Source organism: Saccostrea cucullata, unplaced genomic scaffold (genome assembly GCF_032062105.1).
Source record: "Saccostrea cucullata isolate Sc308-1 unplaced genomic scaffold, CSIRO_AGI_Scuc_v1 ctg2193, whole genome shotgun sequence".
Lineage (NCBI taxonomy): Eukaryota > Metazoa > Mollusca > Bivalvia > Ostreida > Ostreidae > Saccostrea > Saccostrea cuccullata.
The window spans coordinates 113,997-135,064 of record NW_026921021.1 but is presented as its reverse complement, the minus strand read 5'-3'; the positions used below and the strand labels follow the sequence as shown (position 1 = coordinate 135,064).

General features: G+C 33.0%; 2 protein-coding genes across 11 annotated transcripts in view; both read left to right on the top strand.

Annotated features, from left to right (window-relative positions):
* LOC134259002 (mutS protein homolog 5-like) overlaps positions 1 to 5,502 on the top strand; it is a 30,796-nt gene extending 25,294 nt beyond the window's left edge. For all 10 annotated transcript variants that reach the window (XM_062741589.1, XM_062741591.1, XM_062741593.1 and 7 more), the window contains 10 exons: positions 361 to 402; positions 516 to 612; positions 1,153 to 1,242; positions 1,333 to 1,459; positions 2,792 to 2,941; positions 3,511 to 3,585; positions 3,686 to 3,829; positions 3,966 to 4,103; positions 4,200 to 4,273; positions 5,150 to 5,502. In XM_062741589.1, the coding sequence (XP_062597573.1) occupies positions 361 to 402; positions 516 to 612; positions 1,153 to 1,242; positions 1,333 to 1,459; positions 2,792 to 2,941; positions 3,511 to 3,585; positions 3,686 to 3,829; positions 3,966 to 4,103; positions 4,200 to 4,273; positions 5,150 to 5,255 (1,043 nt within the window). In that variant the 3' untranslated portion in view covers positions 5,256 to 5,502. The remainder of the gene's footprint in view (positions 1 to 360; positions 403 to 515; positions 613 to 1,152; positions 1,243 to 1,332; positions 1,460 to 2,791; positions 2,942 to 3,510; positions 3,586 to 3,685; positions 3,830 to 3,965; positions 4,104 to 4,199; positions 4,274 to 5,149) is intronic.
* Positions 5,503 to 7,322: 1,820 nt separating this feature from the next.
* On the top strand, positions 7,323 to 19,219 carry LOC134259001 (hippocampus abundant transcript 1 protein-like). Its single transcript, XM_062741586.1, has 13 exons — positions 7,323 to 7,481; positions 12,860 to 12,955; positions 13,554 to 13,616; positions 13,775 to 13,902; positions 14,171 to 14,285; positions 14,636 to 14,854; positions 15,499 to 15,612; positions 15,765 to 15,836; positions 15,967 to 16,079; positions 16,370 to 16,467; positions 16,802 to 16,977; positions 18,407 to 18,572; positions 18,775 to 19,219. Exons 1-13 carry the CDS (start codon positions 7,407 to 7,409, stop codon positions 18,831 to 18,833), a joined length of 1,494 nt encoding a protein of 497 aa, XP_062597570.1. The 5' UTR covers positions 7,323 to 7,406; the 3' UTR covers positions 18,834 to 19,219.
* The last annotated feature ends 1,849 nt before the right edge of the window (positions 19,220 to 21,068 follow it).

Below are 21,068 nucleotides of genomic sequence, written 5' to 3'. Positions count from 1 at the left end.
CTCTCCCTTTCGAGAGTTGGTTGACTTTGTTAGATCTTTGAATTAAACTAGCCAAGATTACAATAATAGAATAGTTTGTAAAATTCTTTTAAAATGTTTACTCTCCTACCGTTTTGCTTGAATTAAAGTCAAACTAAAATACCACTTTCCAGTAATCAGTAGTGAATTATGGTTTAGCTACCACTTACTCATAAGCTAGGAGAGCCAAGGGCTCATCAGATAAAAACTGTATTTGACTTAGTGTATATGTTTAGATTAATGGCTTTAACTTTCAAATTTAACACTTTTGGAGTAGTTTCAGGTTGAATAAAATAAAAAAAGAGCCTGCAGTGTACAAAATAATTGCATTTTCTTTTGCAGAGTTGGATGAAGTGTTGGGGGATACTCAGTGTGAAATAACAGGTATGGTTTACTATAAAATTATCTTTAACCTATGATTTAATTGTATGAGAGAAATGAGGTCGTTCCAATTGCACAATAGAAGTGTCATATTTGTCATATGATTCATATTTTAGATCAAGAAACAGCCATCATGCACAAACTACAGAATGCCATCCTAGAGAGTTATAGAACTCTGATAGAAAATCAGGATTTGTCAGCAGAACTAGACTGGTAAGTTGTGATGCCAAGAAATCAAACCCAGACCAGAGACAGGGCAGGTGCTCTAATCATTGAGTTACCCTGGGCAAGACAAACCATTGCATTCTCAAATATTTGGTACTTTACAAAGCTTAGTAGGAAAGGAGAAAATTTATTCTGGACTTGGAACCAAATCTTTGACCCCTGTATTACTAGCTAGGTGGTCCAATCAGTCAACTATCCAGACAGACATACCACCTATTGCACATGACTCCAACCAATTCATTGTTTATGAGAAAGCTTGAGCAAGTAAACATGCTGAAAACATAAGTTCATTGATTTTAAATTCTTCCTTTGTTACTGACCATTTTTTTAAAACAAAAAAAAAAAAAGAAAAAAAAAAGCTTTCACACTATTTGCTCCTCAAGTAGAAGTACATGTATCCCACAGATAACATGGAATTCTAGTGGGAAATGATATACACATGTTCATTAATTTATAGTACATGTATGTAATTAAAATATCTGCATATCTCTTTATTGACAATTTGATATTCACTTTTTGTTTCCCAAGCATACTGTCACTGGCAGCTTCAGCTAAAGAATTCAACTATGTCAAACCCACAGTAGTTGATGAAGACGTCATTGACATAAGAGGAGGAAGGTATTGTTATAGTTGTTTTTTTTATTGTCATTTTTACTTTATGATGTGCAAAGTTTGTTATTATACTGGAAAACCTTATTTCTCTATTAGACATCCTATTCAAGAAGTTTGCTGCAGTCCCTTTGTTCCCAATGATACCTTCAGTAATGAAACCTATGGAAAGATGAAAGTTCTTACAGGTCCCAACGCTTCAGGAAAGAGTGTTTATCTAAAACAGGTACCCTTCCCAAGCATTAAACCTACCTATAGCCCCTATTTAGATAGTATATGGAAAAAGAAACAATAATATTTGACATGTTTTATAATTTGGATTCACCTTTATAATGAACCTGCAAATATATTAGTTTTATCCATAAAATGTGCATCTATCAGTAGAATTAATTTTTGCAATATGAAGAATAATACTGTACTGTGATGGAAAATATTTTTTTATTGAATTATTAGAGACATACTGTGAAATCACTAATTTTTGTGGGGGTTTAATTTTCGTTGTTTTCGAGGCAAGGAAATGTAAAATTTAATATACATTACTACTAAAACATTCTCCATCCACGAAACTAAGTCCCCACAAACCGAGATTTTTTCCCCAACCCTCAAAAATTTGACCCCATGAAAATATGTGATTTTCCAGTAATTGTTGTGTTGCAAAAATTTCAAATTAGATGTGAGCTGAAAATTCTCATCAAACAATATTTTAGCCTTAAAATGCTAACAAACTATGTGTACTTATTATATCTATTTGGTTGAAGTTATTTTTATACCCCCCGCAAACGAAGTTTGGGGGGTATATAGGAATCACCTTGTCCTGTCTGTCCGTCTGTCTGTCTGTCTGTCTGTCTGTAAACAATTTTTCAAAATGCTACTCCTCCTACAGTTTTGGCCTAATTTCAGTATAACTTGGCACACAAGTAGACTACACTAAGATACATAATTCTGTGTATCAGTTTTTGATTTCGATAAATGGTGTTGCCTTGGTTACTAAAAATAGAAATTTCTGTGAAATTCTTTTAAAATGCTACTCCTCCTACAGTTTTGGTCTGATTTCAGTATATAACTTGGCACACAAATAGACTGCACTAAGATACATAATTTTGTGTATCGGTTTTTGATTTCCATGAACGGTGTTGTCGTGTTTACTAAAAATAGAAATTTCTGTAAAATTGTTTCAAAATGCTACTCCTCCTACAGTTTTGGTCTGATTTCAAGATAACTTGGCACACAAGTAGACTACACTAAGATACATAATTGTGTATATCGGTTTTTGATTTCCATGAATGGTGTTGCCGTGGTTAATAAAAATGAAAATGACTATAAAATTGTTTCAAAATGCTACTCCTCCTACAATTTTGGTCTGATTTCAATATAACTTTGCACACAAGTAGACTACACTAAGAACATAGAGAGACTTAATGAAGGATCATTATTCTATTTATTGCTGTTGTAAAGATTCAATTCCCAGCTGCTAATTTTCTCTTCCTTTGCTACAAGTAAAAACCTGTAGAGCTTCAGTCTCGACAGAGACTTCTGGTTATATTTGGATATGTTTTAGGTAGCCCTGATAGTTTACATGGCTCACATTGGCAGCTTTGTACCTGCAGAGTCTGCAGTGATTGGTTGTGTAGACAGAATTTTTACCAGGATAAGAACAATGGACAGCGTTTCAGTAGGCCTCTCCACCTTCATGATAGACGTGAACCAGGTCAGCTATTTTAAGGAAAAATAACTTTTTGAAATTCACTTTTGCAGAAGTAATTCCAATTTACTGAATGTAAAATATTTTAAGCTGAAAGATATCTGTTTTTAAGATATATTTTAGTTAAGAAAAACCAATCAAGACAATATTAGTTATCCAGGTTACAAAGTCGGGTGTAAATATCCGTGCACCCGACTTGAGCCGGGTGTAAATAAAACGTGACGTCACAATGCATAGTTTAGCCTTCGGCCTCAGGGTGTATGGAATACAACCCGGGGTAAATCCCCGTACACCCTTGATTGAACCTGGATAACGAATTTATTTCCTTTGTACCCATAACAATGCTTTAGAGTGTGTCTCAACATATCGATTTGCTTTGTATTATAGAAAAACTATGCATTGTGACGTCACGTTTTATTTACACCCGGCTCAAGTCGGGTGCACGGATATTTACACCCGACTTTGTAACCAATCAAAGCTCGTGTTACAAGCTAGATAGGAAATAAAGGATTTTATCCTCTGATATAGTAAATGCAATTTTACTGTATAAATCAGGTAGTAAGTTTGCTTTTCAGATGTCAGAGGCACTGAGGGATGCCACACAGCGGTCACTAGTAGTGGTAGATGAGTTTGGCAAAGGGACAGAACTGGTTTGTAAAATAATCTCCAACTTTACATAAATTAAAAGAAAGGGCAGTGTTCAAATTAAGTGTCACAATTTTGGTAACTATATTTTTAACTTTTCAAAAGGTGGATGGAATGGCCCTTCTCTGTGCTTGCCTGACATACTGGATAGAAAACGGAAAATCCTGTCCTCATGTTTTTGTCTCCACACATTTTCACAGTATCATTCATCAACAGTTACTACCTGAGTCACCAATGGTTAAGTTCATGGTAAGTATCAGCATCTTTAACATACTAAAAATAGATGCTTAATAATTAGTGAAAAATGAAATCCATATTTATGAAAAACTACTATTTCTGCTACTTGACATAATCATTCTGCTCTATAAGAGACTATTTTTTGTAGACCATGGACAGCTTAACAGAGGAGGGGGAACTACTTTTCTTATATCAGCTGGTGGAGGGACATGCTAGGTCCAGCTACGCTAGTCATGTTGCTCTGCAGGCAGGACTTCCAGAAGAAATTGTTCAGAGAGGGGTGAAGGTAATCATTTTAATAAAGTTACAAGTTCAAAGATTGATCATTAATGTATTTTTTCACTGTAAAATGATGGTGATTATGAAATTAATGTAATTTTAGGTTTCTGAACTGTTGAGACAAAATAGACCAGTGTACGCTATTGACATGGTTGATACAGAAACTCATTTCAAAAGGTTAGGTTTTGTCTTATTTAATGAGATGTTTTCATGTAAAAGAATTGAAGATTTCTTTGGGGACTTAAACATTTGGCTACTTAGAAAGAACTGGTTCTTAGGGGGCCCCATTTTTAGAAGCTTTATTATAAAACATAGGCTTCAGGAAAGTTTGAATTTCATATATACAGCAAAACTCGTTTAGTACAAACAAGGATATTGCGAATTTACGGATATAGCGAAGTCATCTTGGATCCCCAGCTATATAAATTTAATGACTTTCTTATATGGTTATAACGAATTACGGATATAGCAAAGTAATTCACAGGCCCCAGTGACTTCGTTATTACCGAGTTTTACTGTATGTACATAAGTGCATTGCATTTTAAATCTGAATTAATTAAAATAAAGATTTAAGAATTATGAAATATCTGTTCTTTGTAAAGATGTGCATTGTTTCAGGACTTCTATGTTAAGTAAACTTATTTCAAAGATTATGCATAAAATACAATGTACATACATGTATTTTGTTAATTCTGAATGAAACCAAAACAAGATGTATCTGTATATTTGTCAGCTAATGAGAGATTGTTTAAGAAGTCACTAAACTACTGATACTTGATGCACGCAGAACTGTGCATATTCATATATTTGCAGAATTTAAATGATATAGATATTACACTGTACCCACGGCCAAACTTGGATCTTTTGAGAATGTTTATTGCTTGACGGGGGATCAAAATTGCATTAGGAAAATTGTCTAATAAACTGTCAAGATTTTAAATGTTTTATGTAAACTGGAATTTTTAGTCTTGTGGCAAAAAAATGATTGACCATCAGATCCTCACTGCATGTTCTACTAGAGGACATAATATGTGAGATTTCTTTTCTTTTCAGGAGTCAAATAATTGTCAAAAAATTCTTAGACTTGGATCTGGAAACAGATGATTTGGAAAGTTTCCTGAGAGATTTTGTTCTCCCTACCAGTGAAGGCAAGCTGTGACACTCAGTTCAGTGCAGAGTCTACCATTATATAGGACTGGAGAAAACCAAATGCAATAGACAGAATGATAGTTTCTACAGATTGTTACATTAAAGTTGATGCTTATACATGTATATGGTTATTTCTATGCTTAACAAGTTTTCACAAATAAAAAATTACAGGTATTGTTTCCTTCCTTGTTGGTAATGTAATTTTATGTTTGTACTCAACTTTAAACAAGAATTTATAATAGTGCTTTGATTATTAAGCTGATACACCAGGAAATATAAAGAGCTTAATATAGCTAAAGCATAGATCTGTTAAACTAATGATTAGCTCCTTTTGGAATGTTGTGCCTTTATCTTAAAAATAGTAAAAATATTTTTTTGAAAAAAATGTATTGCTTTTTAGCTTACCTGAGCTTTTCTATTCATATATTGTCCTGTCTGTAAATTTTTAACGTTTGACTTCTTGTCCGGGACCATTAGGCCAAAATCAAACAAACGTGACACAAAGTATCTTCGACAAAGAAAAGTTTTTTTCTCAAATGTAAGTTTGTGCTTCTTTTAAAGGGAGGTAATTTAGAATTACTTGTACTGGAAAGTTGGTGGCATCTAGCTTTATAAAGATTTCCTTCTCAAGAACCACTGGGTCAAGAATCTTAAAATTATATGGAACCTTCATTACAGTGTTAATTTAATGATTTACAAATCATGACCCCCAGGGCTTAGGTGGGGTCACAATTAGTTTTCCATTTCTCTCATGGGTAGCAATTGGCCACAATAAAGAACATTTGCATGGAAAATTATAAATGTGCATGAAAAAATCTAGAAATGTGATTAGTCAAAGAAATATAAATAAAGCATCCTCATGCAGTTGGTGTAGATTCATATTTGTTCAAATCATCCCCTAGAGGTAGTTGGGAGCATTTATGTACATTTTAACTTATAATCTAAGCTCAGGTGAGTGATGTGGCCACTGGGCCTCTTTTTCTTCTAGATGGACTTTATTTGACATTATGAATAACTTTTAGCTTTCTTTTACTCTATTCTCTTTATGACATTTAAGCTTCATAGAGTGAAATGTGAAGATAACAAAAAAATAGTGGTCATGCTGAAAAGTCCTTGACTCCTTTGAAAATATACAAATTGTGAGCAGAGCCAAATTGGACCACTGAAGACAGAATTAGGATCAGATACCATAAAGGAGTAAGATCCCCCTGTAGACAGGTCACGTCTATCGTGCTCTTTGACATGATTGGGTATAAACAGAAAAATCTTTATTTATAAAATCATCAGTGTGAAAATAATATATAATCCGTGGATTTATATACCTCTTAAATTTGTATGAAAAACATCTGTGAATTTAATATCCTGAAGATGAATTGTATTTGAAGATATCATCAATTCATTTTATGGAGACAAGAAGTTGCTTAAATATCAAAGAATACTATTTTACTGAATTATTACTCCCTGATTCAATAATTTATTATGTGCATTAATTCTTTTGGTGAGAATATTTTTTAGTGTTATCAACTATAGCTAGGTTATACACTGTAGATTGGCAAATATATATCACGATGGTTTTAATTTCACTATGTTTGCGATTTATAATTTTTCCATGAAATTAAACTCGTCATGAATACTATTATAAGTTTTAGAAAACGTTTAAATGCTTATTCAAAATATAAGATTAATTTCTTGCAGCGTGAAATTAAACCATCGCGACTGGTACTTTTTGAGAAATCATGAAATTCTTTGTGAATTTATTGGGGGGGGGGGGGATACCCAAATATTTGAGAGCATAAAGGATAGCTATAGATCTAAATATGTATATTTTTTCTTATAAATATAGGCTAATGATTATAAAGGGATACAACTTCAACTTCTTGAATGAGGACCGGACTTATGTTAAGGCTGCTCAAAAGAGTATCCAAAAATACATTCTATCTAAAATGAACAACTTATTTCACCTTAAAGAAAAAAAATTTTAAGACAAAGTAGGAGAAAGAAATTCTTAGAAAAAATGAAGTTTGAATTCCGCGCCAAAATTATGCTAACTATTCACTGCGGACCTGGGATTTCCAAGTTCAAGGTCGGCCGAGAAAATGGGACGATAGTGAAAATAGTGTTGATAAAATGAACCCGATTACTATATGAATGAATTTTTGATATGGGTAGGAAAAAACGTGTAGTTGGTAAAATAATATGGGGACCTCGGAAAGGCCACATCAAGGAAAACGGAATGGTAAGCTGATCCGTATGTCGAGTTTAGGAATTGAAAGTGAAAAATATTTTGAAGGTGTCGCGAAGTATGTCGTCACAAGACATACGCGAAGGAAAAGGATCCATCATCCTGAGAATTTTACATTTATATACTGTTAATTCCATCGATATATATGAAATATTTGATATGATATTATAATTAGTGATCCGACTTGTCTGTAGCTTGTTTCATAAGAAAACACGGAGATGACATGATGCCGAATTTCCTCAACAGCTTAATGTGCTTTATTGTCTGCAATAACAACTTCTCGGGCATTTCCGACTAGCGGAAAAACAACCTCGAATGTATATGTGTCACAGATGGTGAAAGGTCATGTCTCAACCGGGACTCGAACCCAGGGCCTCTGGCGTACCGTGCCAGTGCTCTAACTACTGAGCTATTGAGACCCGATATATTGACTGACCCTCATGCACCTGTGAACCCGGTGACATATGGAAGACGCCATTACAACCCTCCCTTTTCACGATCTATGAAATAAATGCATGGAGACTTTTTATCTGTGGAATATGGAGTTTAACTTTATTCAAATGATGTAATGATATTACCTAAAATATACTATAGAAGGGACTTCTTTGAATAAACAGGAAATATATAAATTTTTAACATCCTGGGCCAATTGCATTTGTCACTGATCGGCGTACGCCGAATTGCGGCGGTCATATGACCGCCGTACAACGGCTAAGATGCAAATGAAGTAAACCGGCGAAAACAGTTTTTAAAAATGAATAATTACACTAAATGATAATCAATTTATTAAGTTTTATCACTTTTTAGCTCACCTGAGCCGAAGGCTCAAGTGAGCTTTTCTGATCAAATTATGTCCGTCCATTTGTCTGTCCATCCGTCTGTAAACTTTTCACGTTTTTGACTTCTTCTCAAGAACCACTGAGCCCATATTGACCAAACTTGGTACCAAGCATTCTTGGGTGAAGGGGAATTTAAATTGTTAAAATGAAGGGCCAAGTCCCCTCACAAGGGGAGATAATCAAGAAAATATGAGAATAGGGTGTGGTCGTTAAAAAATCTTCTTCTCAAGAACCACTGGGCCAGAAAAGCTGAAACTTATGTGGAAGCATCCTGGGGTAGTGTAGATTCTAAATTGTTCAAATCATGATCCCCGGGGGTTGGGCGGGCACACAATGGGGAATCAAAGTTTTACATAGAAATATATAGGAAAAATCTTTAAAAATCTTCTTCTCGAGAACCACTGGGCCAGAAAAGCTGAAACTCATGTGGAAGTATCCTGGGGTAGTGTAGATTTTTTATTAGCTCTACTGGTCAGAGACCAGAAGAGCTTATGCGATAGTAAGGTGTCCGTCGTCCGTCCGTCTGTCTGTCTGTCCGTCTGTCTGTAAACAATTTTTCAAAACGCTACTCCTCCTACATTTTTGGTCTGATTTTAATATAACTTGGCACACAAGTAGACTACACAAAGGTACATAAAATAGTGCATCGGTTTTTGATTTCGATGAACGGTGTTGCCATGCTTACTAAAAATAGAATTTTCTGTGAAATTCCTTTGAAATGCTACTCCTCCTACAATTTTGATCTGATTTCAATATAACTTCGCACACAAGTAGACTACACTAAGATACATGAAATAGTGCATCGGTTTTTGATTTCGATGAACGGTGTTGCCATTGTTACTAAAAATAGAATTTTCTTTGAAATTCCTTTAAAACGCTACTCCTCCTACAGTTTTGATCTGATTTCAATATAACTTGGCAAACAAGTAAACTACACAAAGATTCATAAGATAGTGCATCGGTTTTTGATTTCGATGAACGGGTTGCCATGGTTACTAAAAATAGTATTTTCTGTGAAATTCCTTTAAAACGCTACTCCTCCTACAATTTTGATCTGATTTCAATATAACTTGGCACACAAGAAGACTACACTTAGATACGTAAAATGGTGCATCGGTTTTTGATTTCAATGAACGGTGTTGCCATGGTAACTAAAAATAGAATTTTCTGTGAAATTCCTTTAAAACGCTACTCCTCCTACAATTTTGATCTGATTTCAATATAACTTGGCACACAAGAAGACTACACTTAGATACATAAAATGGTGCATCGGTTTTTGATTTCAATGAACGGTGTTGCCATGGTAACTAAAAATAGAATTTTCTGTGAAATTCCTTTAAAACGCTACTCCTCCTACAATTTTGATCTGATTTCAATATATCTTGGCACACAAGTAGACTACACTAAGATACATAAAATAGCGCATCGATTTTTGATTTCGACGAACGGTGTTGCTATGGTTACTAAAAATATAATTTTCTTTGAAATTCCCTTAAAACACTACTCCTCCTACAATTTTGGTCTGATTTCAATAGTAGTGAGATCATGAAATAAATTTGAGATCTTTTAAGTTTCAAGTGGATTACAGCGTTAGATACTTGAATTTATAGAGAATAAGTATCATAGAATAGTGCATTGGTTTTTGATTTCGATGAACAGTGTTGCCATTGTTACTAAGAATAGAAATGTCTGTGAAATTCCTTTTAAACGCTACTCCTTCTACAGTTGTGGTCTGATGGCAATGGCTTCCTTTCTCATCTTTTGTTATAAGTACAAACCAGTAGAGCTACAGTCTCGACAGAAACTTCTGGTTGTTCAAATCATGACCCCGGGGTTGGGCGGGCACACAATGGGGAATCAAAGTTTTACATAGAAATATATAGGAAAAATCTTTAGAAAAATCTCCTTCTCAAGAACCATTGGGCCAGAAAAGCTGAAACTTATGTGGAATTATCCTGGGGTAGTGTAGATTCTAAATTGTTCAATTCATGATCCCCGGGGGTAGGGCGGGGCCACAATGGGGAATCAAAGTTTTACATAGAAATACATAGGAAAAATCTCCTTTTCAAGAACCACTGGTCTAGAAAAGCTGAAACTTGTGTGGAAGCATCCTGGGGTAGTGTAGATTCTAAATTGTTCAAATCATGACCCCCCAGGGGTAGGGAGGGGCCAAAATAGGGAATTAAAGTTTTACATAGATATATACAGGAAAAATCTTTAAAAGTCTTCTTCTCAAGAACCACTGGGCCAGAAAAGCTGAAACTTATTTGGAAACAACAAGGGGTAGCGTAGATTCTAAATAGTTCAAATCATTACCCCCCAGGGTAGGACGGGGCCACAATAAGGAATCAAAGTTTTACATAGAAATATATAGGAAAAATCTTTAAAAAATCTTCTTCTATAGAACCACTGGGCCAGAAAAGCTGAAACTTATGTGGAAGCATCCTGGGGTAGTGTAGATTTCAAATTGTCTAAATTATGATCAGTGGGGTAGGGTGGGGTCACAATATGTATTACAGGGGGGAAATCTGGTAAAGAACAGAATGGTCAAAGCTTCTCAGGTGAGCGATGTGGCCCATGGGCCTCTTGTTTCATTATGTCTTAGTAGAATAATTTGAAATTCAATTTTTAAAAAAACAAGGAACTCATGAAAAATTTTATTATTTAGAAAATAAAAATATATTTTAAATATATGAATGGAGATTTGCTCAAAATATGCAAACAAATAAAGAACATGTCGATTTGGTAAAAAGTAACTGCATTTTCACAGTTGTTTTCTCTTCCCGCCATATTTCTAAGACCGGCGATTTCCTCGCCGGTCATTTCAGACCGGCTCATTCGGCGTACGTCGGCGAACCGTTCCCGGTCAAATGAAGTAACAAGCCCGGGTTACGAAAGGTCAAGCGGCGCATTTGGCGTACGCCGGTATGACAAATGAAATCCAACCCCTTTGATGTTAATACATTCGAGGTTGTTTTTCTGACCTCTGACGGAAAGACCCGAGATGATGCGATTGCAGTATTGAGTAATCCTAATAGTTTATTTATTGATGGAATGGGAGCGTGGAAAATTAAATGAATTATCAATTACATTAACAGTTACATGAGTAAGTCTATTTGTATTTCTTTATTGAAATACAAAAACCCTTTTCCTAAATAAAAAGTGTCATTTTCCATTAATAAAGCTAAAAATGAAACAAATTAAAAACCTTTAATGTAATGAGATTAACATTGTATATTAATGTTCACCCCCCCCCCCCCCCCCACGAAAAAACACAAACCCTTGTTTCCCTTATTTTAATGGTCCTGTAAGGCTGTTGCTTGTACCTACCGAATGGTGATCATGGTTATGTAAAAGTTTTGAATGTTATTAAGCTAAAATAATTGTGTACCGTATATGCTACAGATTGCCTAAGATTTTCAGTAAAGAGGACAGATATATAGAATTTTTGAAATTTAATACCCTAATAAACTTAAAGTACAGTTATGACAACATAATTATGCCCATGTGTTAAAACCGTCAATTCAGTATGCAAATAATCCTGCATGACAACAGATGGACAGAAAATTGTTGACTTTTGTGTGAAATGGTTGCATTGTCTTTAGGTTAATGTGCTCTGATGTTTGCACTTTCATAATTTATGAAAAGTGTGACAGTGTATGACACTGATGTGAATCCCTAGAAAAAATTAAGGGTTCTTGAACTTGAGCTTGAACTTTGACCTAGTCCCTGACCCAGCTGTCCTTGCAAAGTATTTATAAATATTTAAAACACAAGGTCATGGAAAGGTGCTTTTAAATACTGTTAAGATCACATATTTTCATTGACTAGGATTTTCATGAGGAAAAATATTTCCTGGATGAAAAAATGCTAATTTGGATTAAAGTATTAAATTTGAAATTTTACATTTCATGGAGAACATTTCAATTGTCTCTTCACCCCCACCCCCAAAAAATAAATCCCTAAAAAATGTGTGGTTTCACTCAACATGTTCAATTACTCACTGTACCTATGCAACCACTTAGTCTTTGTTTATATACTGTAAGTCGTTTAAATTCAATGATGTTATAATTTCACGATATCTCAAAAAGTACCAATTGCGACAGTTTTAATTTCATGCTTCTAGAAATTTATTCAAAATTTTGTATAAGCATTTAAACATTTATTTAAACTATTAAATAATAACATTCACGATGTATTTAATTTCGTGGAAAATGATGAATCACGAACATAGCAAACTTAAAACCATCTTGATTATATTTGCCAATCTACAGTATACATGTACAATCAAGGCTGTCTTATCCTTTTTTTCCATTTTATTTGACTGTATTGCTGATCTATCAACCCCGCAATTTTTTACAGAAACATTTAAAATAAGCATAATGTTTTTTTCTCTCTGTTCTCCTTTCGTTTTTGTCTTCATTAAAATGCATGAATTGTTGCTTTAAACAAAACAGCAAAGTGCACTGAATTTGATTGACAGTGTTGAGTAGCAGTCTGAATTGTATACACTCTGTACTTTCATTTTTACAGGACCCAGTGGCTGGGCAGGCCAGTGTGTACCATGCTCTAGTTGTAATCTTTTTAGAGTTCTTTGCCTGGGGATTGCTAACTTCTCCTATTATTGAAGTAAGTTGACTTATTTGGTTAAATTGCACAATGAGTGAAGTGGTAAAGTCCATGGTTTTATTATGATAATTGAATCAGATCAATATTATTATTTATATGAGGCTGCAATTGGATTACATTTATTATAAATTTATGACATAAAGTTTATTCACTTTATTTACTTTATAATCATGGGTAAACAACAGCATTTTAATGCTTTTCTATTATAAAGACATTCTCAAGCTGTTGCAAGTCATTGCATTTATTTATTCATTTTTACACAGCTTGTAGAGATATCTCATAGAAAAGAGACACACTATCTGAGTTTACTAGTGCAAATTATATGAGATTTACACATTACATTTTTGAGAGCTAGATCACATTTTATCTTTGTAGTCTTACTGGTAATATGTGGCAGTTATTATGATGCACAATCTGAATTTTTGTTTGATATAATATTTAAAAGATCTTGAAGTGATACATGAACATTGTACATGTATATGCATGAACAGATGGTCAGTTTGTATCTAGTTTGTATCATTTAAGGAAATAATTAATGAATATGATAAAATTATTTTACAGAGATCGAAGTTTAATTGTCCTCTATTCTTTCCTTCAGGTATTAAATAACACTTTTGCTAACCACACTTTCCTTATGAATGGGTTGATACAAGGAGTTAAGGTAAGATTTAATTCAAAGTTTTAATAAATAGACCTGTTTAAATTATGTAAAATTGTTCAAAATTTCAAGAATCAAAGACAACTTTGTCATCACATAAAGAAAGATGCATTTATTTCCTTGTCAATTTAAGTAGTTCATTGTGTTTCCTTTGTGTGTAGGGTTTGCTGTCCTTCCTCAGTGCTCCATTGGTGGGGGCGTTATCTGACACACTCGGGAGGAAGCCATTTCTTCTTATTACTGTCTCCTTTACATGTGCACCAATACCTCTGATGAAAATCAGTCCCATGTAGGTTTTCTTAGATCATTTGTAGTGCATTCATAAGCTATTTTTAAGACTGAGAAAAGTGTACAATTTAAAGATTTTTAAAGAATTATGAATGATGAATTAAAGAATGTTAGAAGATTATTATATTTATCATCCAAATTATTTTGAGTATGTGATTTTATTTTACAAGTTTAAAATTATATTTGCTGTATAATTCTCTGAATAAAATAGGTATGTTAAATCTAGTCTACAAAACTTTACAGTAATTGGGCATTCTTTGCTATTACAGGTGGTATTTTGCCATGCTTTCTATATCTGGTATATTTGCGGTGACATTTAGTGTTGTATTTGCGTATGTTGCTGACATAACCACGGAAGAGGATCGGGGCCAGGCCTACGGTTTGGTAAGTCATCCTATCCAGAAATAGTTCTTTATGCTTTCTGAACCAAACACTGCCCACAGCTTGAATGCAAAATGATATAAATGGAAAATTTAAATGTATTTTTAAAAGTTTAAAACTTTTAATGTATTTCTATTACCTGGGTAGCTGTATTTTAAGGGAAAATATGATGCAATTGAATTCCTTTGAACTTTGTTGTTTAAAAATGGCACTTTTAGTGAGGAAAAAATATATGTAACATAATTTTTGCAGTATATATTCATTAATTTTACCTGTATTCTTTGTATATTTTAGGTGTACCTTAATTTTTGCAGTATTTATATACCTTTACCTGTATTGTTCCTATATTTCAGGTGTCAGCTACATTTGCAGCCAGTTTAGTGACTAGTCCAGCTTTAGGTGCTTATCTAGGAAAAGTGTATAGTGACAATTTTGTGATATGGCTGGCCACAGCTGTAGCGGTTTTAGATATTCTATTTATATTAGTGGCAGTCCCGGAATCGCTGCCTGATAAACTACGCCCAGCGAACTGGGGATCTCAGATTTCCTGGGAGAATGCAGACCCATTAGGTGTAAGTTCATTTTCAGATGCAATGACAATATATAAAATGTGCATAGAAATATTAGGATTAAGTTTATTCAGGTTCATTCTCAGAAAATTAATATCAGTAATACCCAAAGTGGGTTTCTGAAAATTTGTAAAAAATTTCCCTTAAGGAGGCTGGGGGGTCAACAAATTAATCACAAATTAACCACCAGATTTAACTTATTTTTTTAGATACGGTAACTTAAGCTGTCTACTTTCATCTCACAAAGAAAAAATTCATACATTTTAGTTTTAAAATTTGATCATTTTCTATATCTTCATATGGAGCTCTCCTTTTAAAGGAGATAAAAATAGTCTGAAAATGGCTGCCACACCCCAGCCTCGTTAATTGCAAGGAAAAAACACAATAAGAGAAAACTGATACAGAGAATACCTGTATGTATAGTTAATAAAGTATTTTGTGTAGATCTAACAAAATATCCCTGCTCTGATGGTAATATGACAATGTGACTGTTACCATTGTTTGCAGAAGTTAGGTCCAATTCATATAGAGTTGACCATTTTGTACAATTACATAGACATAGGTGCTCCAAAATATGCATGTTGCATACAATGTATTTACTAGTTACATGTATTTATGATATTTTTTTTTTTTTGGTCTTATTTCAGGCATTAAAGAAAATAGGTCATGACAAGTTAATATTATTGCTCTGTGTAGCTGTGTTTCTGTCCTATCTTCCCGAAGCAGGGGAATATTCATGTTTCTTTGTTTACCTGAGATTAGTAAGTAGCTTAAATACATATTCAGTCATATTTTACATGTTTCATTGGAAAGATGTTAAAAAGTGAGTTGGCATATACAGCGAGAATTCATATTTATTAAAAAGAAAAAGGATGAGAAAAAAAGAGAATATTAGTATGTTGTTTTTTCCTAGGTTATGATGTTCTCAGCTCAAGAAGTTGCTTCATATATAGCTATGGTTGGAGTCTTGTCTGTTGTTGCTCAAGTAAGGTTTACATGTTTTTTACTTCATGAATTTGACTATTTTCAGTTTTATCTGATATATTTTATTACCGTTCTCATTGCAGAAGCGATGCATGTAAACTAAGATTAATGCATTTTTTCCTAACTTTCAGACACTTATTTTAGCATTGTTGATGAAATATGTAGGACATAAAGGAGCCATTATGTTTGGTCTTGTATTTGAAATTGTACAGCTTGCCTGTTTTGGATTTGGATCTCAAACATGGTATGTATGCACACAATTATTAAAATAGCACAGTGTTAAAAATAATGAGAACAAAACCCAGCACTCTCGTTACTGCTTAAATCTTTGAATTCATTATGTTTTCACCAAAAAATCACATGCCTACATTTTGAATTTGTGAAATCTACATTAAATTTCATTATGCATACCTCTTAATGCAAGCAACTTTCAATTCTGTTAAAAAGCTGAAAAGTTTTAGGGACAACAAGGCATATTTATTTTTAAAAAATGATTTCTTATTATGTTATGAAAGAAAATGTGTTATTATTTAGGGTGATATGGATGGCTGGTTGTATTGCTGCCATGTCAAGTGTAACGTATCCCGCCATAAGCGCATTCACATCATCTCATGCCAGTGCTGACCAGCAAGGTAAAGCCAAAGATAGAAAAATATAGTGATAAATATGAGTATTTCTTTTTAATGCACACAAATAAAATTTAATCTTTTGATGTAATTTGTTGTTCATATTGAAAAATAAAGATATATTCCATAACTTATCTTGATTTTGATTTTAAAACAACAATCAAATTACACGTATGTTTCGGCTGTCTTTTTGCTAACATTTAAGATTATTATAACACCAGTAGAGCTAAATATAAATTTCTTGTTAGTGCAGAATTTCAGTCTATTAATCAGTTCTTGTTTTCTCTGGGACCCAATGAAACAAAGTTCTCAGGTATATAACGCCTTTTTTTTCCTACAGGAGTTGCGCAGGGCATCATCACTGGAATTCGGGGCTTGTGTAATGGACTGGGACCAGCTCTGTTTGGTTTCATTTTTTATCTCTTCCATGTGGATTTAAATGAAACCACAGATCCTGATATACAGGTGATATCTCCAGAAAACAACACATACCACAAAATCCAGTCAGCAATTCAGGTAAATATTGTGTACAACACATACATGTACTTAAAAATCCAGTCAACAGCATAAGATTTGCTAAAACATATTCTTTATTACACATTGAAAAATTCATTCAGTAGTGCAGCTGAGAATTCCCTTCTATTTGGCAAAATCAGGCCATCATTGTAGGAAAGAATTATTTTACATTTTAACCTTTTTATCATAATTTTATGAGTCATCATTCCACTGTTAACTCAAATTATGCTTTAAGGGTAATGGTTTTCATTGAGAAATTTTATTTATAGTTAAATTGCACACAATTTTAATATTCCTTTTTAAATTCTTTTTAAAACTTGCATTTAAATTTCGAAATTTATTATGAAAAAAATTATGGTAATTCATCCTAGTGAGAGTTATCTTTCTTATCAGAGGGTCGGTAAACCTTAAAGCCGCTTGGTCCGATTCTAATTGCTAAAAAATATATATTCGTTTTTCTTCTTGAAAAATAATTGTCCATAAATTATTTCAACTTTTGTCAAATTATATCCCAAAAGTCTTTTCCTTTTTAAAGATATCAAAATTAAAAAGTTAAAAAAATAATTTTTGTTAGGTCACATAAAAAATAATCCTTTGTTTACATTGCGTGAAATCACCTTCGAAAAATTAAATTTATCGCTTACATGTATAACTCATGAAGAACAAACCCGAGCATTTTTTTCCGCAACAAAGTGTACACGGGCAATGTACTAGCCCTCAATAAATCTTTAAAAATATCTGATTTTCCTTTATTCTGTAAATATGCATATTAATAAAAAAAATTACTATGGACTATATTCAGTTAATTTCTTAATTTTTAAAAGATATATCATGACTTGGGATATTACAAATGAAAAAAAAAAAATGCTCGGGTTTGAATTCTCTTCATAATTAGATATAACTGATAAAAGTATTTTTACAAAGGTGACTTCAAAACAAATCTTAAGTTACCGTCAGGAACTGCTATTTGTCAACAAGGTTTTTGGTTTATGTTTTCCATGTAAAGATTGTTGTAATAAACTATTAATCAATCTTATAATTAATTTTTATATATTATCTACGTAATGACATACTTTTATTGTTTAAGATAATATGTGCTTGTTTCGGATGAAGCGGCTTTAAGTTTTCTAGCTGTTATACTGTAAAATCACTAATTTTCAGGAGGGGGGGGGGGGGGGTAATTTTCGTTTTTTTCGAGGTATGAAAAGACCCACAAATTCATGTCCACCCTGAAATGTGAAATGTTACATAAGTAAATACTCAACAACTCATAATCCTCGAAATCAAATCCCCAAGAACCAAGAGTGTTTCCTCAAACCATGAAAATTTGGCCCAATGAAAATATTTGATTTTACAGTAACTGATAAGAATTAAGCCTTTTGGAAATTGTCTGGCAGTATTTACAGTAATTACTTTTATTTTGTTGCAGAGTGTGGTACCCGGTCCTCCGTTTGCATTTGGTGCTATTCTAGTCATTTTGGCTCTGTTAGTAGCTGTTTTTATGCCAGAAAATCCTCACGGCACAATTCAAGTCGGCAAATCAAAAGTCAGGCGACAAAACTCACTGACATTAGAAGCTTTCCGCCTAGATAAAGGTATCCCAAAATTACACAGTGAATGTCTAAAATAGCAATTTGGTAAAGAATTACATGTTATCAGCTGTGGAAAACCTAAATATGTGTACATTATTATCATAAAATCTGTATAGCACATTTTAAGATAGGTAAAAAAATCAATAGGTGTTGTGATTTAAATTTACAATGTATTCTTGTTACCCTTTAAACTTTTATTTTTCAGGCTCTAGAGAAGACCAGTCTCCATTAATTAGTCTAAGTGATACAGATCAAAATCCCTGAAATCAAACAGACTGTGAGACAAAGGACCAAGATTTTAGCTAAAAAGACTAACTGTGATTACTAGTTGTAAATAGCTCTCCACATAGTAACAAGTAATGGACTGAATGAACTCAGCATAAAGAAGCATGAACTTCATGGAGACATGGTGCAGTTTGTTATTACCACTAGGTGTCAAGGTGCTTTCTATAATCCTGTGAGGGTTGTCCCAGAAAAAATGTCAACTTTTTGAAAATCGTATAAAGTACTTGACCAAAATCATTTAATTTTTGCTCATTGTTGGGAAATACACTGTAATATTTTATTCATTTTGAAAATATGTTATAGGGTTGAAATGTCAAAACCATGTACATGTAGTTTTGGCATTTTTAGCATGATAGATACATGTATTAGTACCGTAAATCTGGAAATTTTTACGTCGATTTATTTTTGCGAATTTGGGTCAAAAAGCTGTTGATTAATTTTTACGCTTCAAATTTTTGCGAATTGTCACTGGTGCTAAAAATTAAAATCACTGAAGATTTTCATATCAGGTTATGTTTCAAATAATATGCCCAGTTAGAATACCGCCAATATACTCACAACGTGGCAAGATATTGCAAAATCGCTCTGAAACAATTTTGATAAAAATACAAAAGGATTAATTTGCACTGAAAATAATTTCTAACTCAAGTATAACAAATATTTTAGAGGTTGTGTATGCCTTTTAACCTAAAGTATAATCCAAATGAAGAAAAAATATAACTAATTTTCTCAACGTTTGGTTTTTCTCACCTAAAATTTACACGCCGCGTTTACATTTGGAACTTTCTAGTAGTTTGAGTTATCGCCCGTGTTGATACACGGTTAGATAAAATGACAGTTATCTCTTTATTGGCAAATTAATTGATTAAAATAATTAAAAAGGGGCATACCGCCTCAGTGCTTGTCAAATCATCAATTTACGCACGGGTAATTAACTTGTAGTTATAGTAGACTAGTGTAAACAGGTTTCTTTTAAAAATGACCAGTGCTTACCGACACCTATTCACCAAGTTAAAAAAAGACACGAGTTCTCAGAAAAAAATTCTTCGCATGTTGATTTATTTTTAAGAAAAATATTTTTGCGAATTCAATGCACGCGCAAATTTGCTAAAAATTTATCTACAGTAAAAATTTCCAGATTTACGGTATTCGGCATATCCAAATAATGAGTTTTTAAAAAGGAATGTTAACACAAATTTTACTCTCGAGAAAAAATGTTCTTTATTGATCGAGATATATTTTTGAAATTTCTGTTTGGTGTACAATATATGTTTATTATGTGGCGTGGCGGTTTTGAACTATATAAATGGTACAAAAGATAATAAAATTGTCATATGTCTCTGGGACAACCCCTGTATTTTACCAAAATAAGGCAATTTCTAAAATTTCCCGTGAAAAATTAATAATTCTAGTGACGGTAGAATATGTCTTTCTTTTCTGTTGCTTAATTCTGTGTAATGTGCCAATCCAGTGAGCCACGTCTATACGTACATGGAACATGTCATATTTTATGAAATACCTCTGTTAATTTTAGCTTGTTTTTTGTACATTTTTTCAAGACAAGAGCATTTTTATTATAATGTATATATAAATTTCAGTTCACTTTGCTAATGTCAGATGGTTTTATTTTGTGTACAAGTGTGCATGTGTTTATAATAGGTGCAGGTGTTATTGTTCCAAGTTCGGAAAATTTGTGATTATTTCATTTCATACTTTGGTGAATGATGATGTTGAGTGCAAGTATTCTCTTCACTATTAGAAGATATTATTAAAAAACTTTTTTTTATATAAATTTTCTCCATTGAATAATGTAGTTCTAGTTATAATTAAAGAGATTATAACGAACTCTCAAGACCAGCAGACATTGCTTTGTTGGATAATATTTATATATCAAGTCTTTATCTGTTTATGTTTGAAATATGACTTAATGAAAGTAAATGTCTGTGTATTTATTCCATATTTTTGTTATTTTGATTCATGCTTGATAACAAGGGTAAAAATTCTCCACAGAATGGCAGAAGGGAAAAAAAATAATAGGCATACTTTTTATGGGTTCATATTTCTGCCAATCTCTATTTCTGTTATTTAAAAACTATCATTATATACCTTATATGAGTATTAAGTTTGATGGGACAAATTTCTGCAGAAAGTTTGTGAGGGTGTAAACAGTGTAAATCCACAAAAAAGTACTTCTACAGTATCATTAAATAGACA